The sequence below is a fragment of the Solea senegalensis genome, unplaced genomic scaffold (genome assembly GCF_019176455.1).
Source record: "Solea senegalensis isolate Sse05_10M unplaced genomic scaffold, IFAPA_SoseM_1 scf7180000016847, whole genome shotgun sequence".
Lineage (NCBI taxonomy): Eukaryota > Metazoa > Chordata > Actinopteri > Pleuronectiformes > Soleidae > Solea > Solea senegalensis.
Window position 1 is genome coordinate 1 of NW_025322067.1, and position 5,146 is coordinate 5,146.

Below are 5,146 nucleotides of genomic sequence, written 5' to 3' on the forward strand. Positions count from 1 at the left end.
CATCCACGTCACGTCGCAGGCGCCACCCAGCGACCCGGCGACGGAGCGTGGTCAGGACTATCACGGCCAGCAGAGGGCGCAGGCGAGCAGGCTCTTGGCTCCGCCCTCCTCGTCCATGGATGAAGACTTCTCCGTCTTCTCTCCGGATCTCTCCTCCCCTTCCTCACGCCTGTCCTCGCCCGGGCTCGACCTCTCCGGCTGCCCGTCGCCAAACTCGCCGTCCTCATCGCCGTCAGCGCGCCGCTACCTCTCTCCGCGTCGCGACCTTTCACCCCACGCCCGACACCTCTCGCCTCGCCGCGACGCCTCCCCCCTGCGTCACGTCTCGCCCAAGAGAGAGCTGGGGGTGGGCGGATTCCGGCGAGACGTCTCCCCCAGGAGGAGTCACCTGTCACTGCTGTCGCCTCTGAGTCGACCCACGTCACCCGGGGGGCGGGACTACAAACGCGACCTTTCACCCCGGGGTCGACACAGGGGCGTGATCAGGCCTCTCTCTCCTCGCAGAGGAATCCACCAGCACCTGCTCCACCAGAGGTGAGTGTTCTCAAACACTGGCTCAGGGCGGTCACAGGAAACTTTTTCTGGGTCCCCAAACATATTTGCCGTGACCTTTGACCTCAGATTTATGTGTGTTCCAGTCAGCAGAATGCAGCGAGGACCTTGAGGACGAGTCACCACACGGGGGCGTCGGTGCAGGGAGAGTCTGTAGGACGTCGCAGAACCAGCGTCGACATGGAGACGGTGAGACTTTCACCTCTCTTCTCTTTTTTAAATGTTTATTTTCCGTTGAAAGTTGCGATGAAAGTTTCCATTTGTGGAAGTTTTCTTTTTTCTTTCATTTACTGTGATTTTTTTTTTTTTAACTCAGTGACACAGAGAACCAGAACCAGGACTGAGCTAGAGCTGCTGAGTCTAACTCAGGGGTGTCAAACTCATTCTTGTTTAGGGGCCACATACAGCACAATGTGATGTCAAGTGGGCCAGACCAGTAAAATAATAGCATAATAACCTATGACCAACAAGAACTTCATTTTTACAAAACATGACAATATAAGTGCAGTTTCAACAATATCATGCGTAAATGTACACATCACACTGGATCTATAAAGGCACAAACATTTAGTCACAGGTATCTGGAAGTGAAAAATATTGCATTTGACATTACGTTTAGATTGAGTGTGAAATTTTAACAAATTTATCCTGTGGGCCGGATTGGACCCTCTGGCGGGCCGGTTCTGGCCCCCGGGCGTATGTTTGACACCCCTGGTCTAACTGGATCTCAGCTGGTCCTGGTTTTTGTGTCTCAGACAAACTTCTATTTTCAGTGTAATACTTTTTAGCACATGTCAGTGTATATTAGGATATGTTTATGTATTTCAGTACCATTTTTCAGTATATTTCAATGTATTTCAGTACCATTTTTCAGTGTATTTCAATGTATTTCAGTACCATTTTTTAGTATATTTCAGTATTATTTTTCAGTATATTTCAGTGTATTTCAATGTATTTCAGTACTATTTTTCTGAATATTTCAGTGTATTTCACTATATTTCAGTACCATTTTTCGGTATATTTCAGTACCTTTTTTCAGTATATTTCAGTACCATTTTTCAGTATATTTCAGTGTATTCCAGTATATTTCAGTACAATTTTCAGTATATTTTGGTGTATTTCAGTATATTTCAGTACAATTGTTCAGTATATTTAAGTGTATTTTGGTGTATTTCAGTATATTTCAGTGTATTTCAGTGTATTTCAGTATATTTCAGTATATTTCAGTGTATTTCAGTATATTTCATTACCATTTTTCAGTGTATTTCAGTATATTCCAGTGTATTTAAGTGTATATCAGTATATTCCAGTAAATTTAAACATATTTCTGGATTCTTTTGTGTATTTCATGTTGCTTTTTCACATATTTCATGAGTATTTCTGTGTTTTATCATAGGTTTCACTTTATTCTTCTTTATTTAAATACGTTTCAATGTATTTTTGTATATTTTTATCTTTAGGAACTTGGCACAGGTTTGTCACCAGCGGGGGAGCGTCGTCATGGTAACAGGTCCAGCCCCCCTCACCAGGTCCTCTTCAGTCACCTCCCTCTTCACTCTCAGCTCCAGGTTTTATTTTTAATATTTTAATGAAACTTTTAAAAATTAAAGCAGATTTTTGCACATTTGTTGCTCCAGTGGATTTGAATGTTTTCAAGTCTTTTGTCACTAAATTCTCACCTCAGGTTCGTTCTCCGTATCCAATGATCCCCATCGGAGGAATCCAGATGGTTCAGTCCGTCCCCGCCTCCCTCACCACTCCTCTGTCCCAGCAGGGGGCACAGCTCGCCGCGGCGGCAGAGGACTTGACCACTGGCAGCGACGCTGCTCCTCCTCATTACACCTCCTTCATCGAGAGAGGCGGAGGAGCAGGAGGAGGAGGTGGGGAGTGGCTTAGGGAGACTTCATCGCCTCGCTTGTCCTTGCAGGAGAAGGAAGGAGGCGGAGTCAGGCAGGAGCAGGAGGAGGGAATCCAGACCTGCACCAAAGCCATCGCTTCACTCTGCATCGACTCTGAGGAGTCAGCAGAGAGACGAGGAGGAGGAGGAGGACGAGGAGGAGATGAGGGGAGACCTCCGTCCTCCTCGTCCACTTCGTCCCTCGACTCCCAGCTGCAGCTTCTCCATCCGTCCTCTGTGTCTCCGTCTCCTCCTGGGACTCAGCACTTTAGCGGCCTGGAGCTCAGGCCTCCTCACTCGTCCCTCCCTTGCTCCCCTCACTCCTCCTCCTCGCCAAGCCCCGCCCCTGGCGGCATCCAGCCGCCTCCGACAGCATCCCAACCCCTGAAGCCGGAGCAGGAAACGGAAATTACGAAGAGAAGCAAAGAGGCGTCGTAGAAGGAGAAGAGGAGGAGGATTTTTTTAAGGGATGACGTGCAAGAGAGAAAAAACACACAACTTTCTTCAAATTCAACACAAATTTACTGATTCTTTTTTGTTAAAAATGAAAAGTGACTTCTGCAACACACACACACACGCGCACACACGTACAAAAACAAAAACTCACAACAGGAAGAAAAAAAACATGAATAAAACAACTAAAAAAAAACGGTACAAGACAAAAGACAAAAGTTTGACGTTTTTGTGCCTTTTTCTCTTTGATGTTTTTTGCTTATATTGTAATAAGCAAACAAAGCAGGAAGGTAAATGTAAATAAACAATAATATCATGTTTTTTGTGTATCAGCTTTGTAATAAATGTAATCCTTCCTTCCTTCCTTCCCTCCTTCCCTCCCCCCTCTCTCTCACATGGATGTGAAGTTTAAATACTTACGTACGGTTGCACTAAAAACATATTTTTATATGAGTGAAATTTTAAAAGAACTTAAGCTTTTTTCTCGTGTACAGCAGCGATTTTATTCTATAAGAACTATTTATTATTATAATTATTATTATTGTTGTTGTTACTATGTTTCATAAATTGTACATTTTTTTAAATGTCGTGGAAATGACCTTTTCTATGTGAAGCAGGGCGGGGCAGGGGGCGGGGACACGTATGTACACTGTAACATGGCTTCATATGTTATATATGTACTATTTATATCTAAATATGTATTTACGTATATAAACACACATGTACGGAAATATATAAAAGTGAGCACAGAAGAATATTTACAGCGTAGAAAATATGTCTGTCTCTCTGTCTGTCTCACTCTCTGCACATATAGAATAACGTTCACATCAAACTTTCGCGATGTTTTTTCTCAGCATTAAGTGAATTCTAAAAGCTCCAACCAACTAACCACAAACCAACTAGTTCACCAACAACCAAGAAAACTATCAGCCAACAACAACAAACAACCATAAACCAACCAATCGTACACCAACCAACCAGCTGAAAAAAACTAACTAACCAACCAAGGATCCGCCCAACTAACCAGATAAAAACCAAACAACACTCCACTCACCCCTCACAGGTGTCCAATCACAGTCTGACGTTAGCGTCTGACGTTAGCATCTGACGTTAGTGTCTGCCGTTGGCGTCTGATGATAGCGCCTGACATTAGCATTTGAGGTTAGAGTCTGGTGTTAGCGTCTGACGTTAGCATTTGGTGTTAGCATCTGATGTTAGCGTCTGGCGATAGGATCTGATGTTAGCGTCTGGCGTTAGAATCTGATGTTAGCATCTGACATTAGCGTCTATTTCCCTCTGGATGTGAAGCAACCAAACCCTTTTTTAATTTTAATGTTTTTTTAATCCTGATCACAAAAGCACCTTATTATATATTTTGATTTTATTTTTTATTGTTTTACATAACCCCCCCCATAATAATAATAATAATAATAATAATACATTTAACTTTCTGCACTCCCCTTTCATTGACTCCTCCTCCTCCTCCTCCTCCTCGTGGATGTCCTGTTTTTTTTCCATTTTTTTAAGCTAAGCAATATTTCGCCAAAACTCTGCAGCAGCAGGGAGTGAATTTGTTGCAAGGCAACAATTGTGTAAAAAATCCTTCAATCAGAAGAAGGGAGCAGCAGGAGGGGGAGGGGCCGTGATGATTTCTGACAGTAGGGGGCGGAGTCGGGCAGGCTGCAATGTGAGCGTGTGTCTGTGTTTCCTGTATCGACCAGTTTATATTTTTTAAATCCTCCCGCTGTTCTGTAAACTTCTGATGATGATGATGATGATAATGTCTTTTGAAAAGTCTCTTGTTTCTCTTTCAGAAATATCAAAGCACAAGTCATTGTGTCGTCATGGCAACGTTTCCTGTGCGTTTTAAAGACTAAACTTTTGTGACGTGTTTTCTGTGGAATTTATAACAAAAATATCAAATATCACGTTTGAACCAGAGGAGAAAATACTGGATTGTTGTTTTTAAATAAATATGAATACAAGCGTTTGTGTGTCTTTGGTAACCGATTTAGTACAACACTGTAAGCTTGACCAGGCGGGGGTTATCCTGCGTCACCTGGTTATCTGGTTATCGTCACCTGGTTATCTGGTTATCTAGTCACCTGGTTATCTGGTTATCTAGTCACCTGGTTATCTGGTTATCTCGTCACCTGGTTATCTGGTTATCCATGATGATGGTCATTTTAGGCCTGAGGGGGAAAAATGCCACTTTTCTGTCTCGTCCAATCAAACCTCAACGCT

At 43.3% G+C, this 5,146-nt stretch overlaps 1 protein-coding gene across 1 annotated transcript; it reads left to right on the forward strand.

Moving 5' to 3' along the window:
- Positions 1-6: 6 nt before the first annotated feature.
- Positions 7-4,892, forward strand: LOC122763436 (transcription factor HIVEP2-like). Its single transcript, XM_044018314.1, has 4 exons — positions 7-534; positions 639-741; positions 2,013-2,120; positions 2,237-4,892. Exons 1-4 carry the CDS (start codon positions 116-118, stop codon positions 2,885-2,887), a joined length of 1,281 nt encoding a protein of 426 aa, XP_043874249.1. The 5' UTR covers positions 7-115; the 3' UTR covers positions 2,888-4,892.
- The last annotated feature ends 254 nt before the right edge of the window (positions 4,893-5,146 follow it).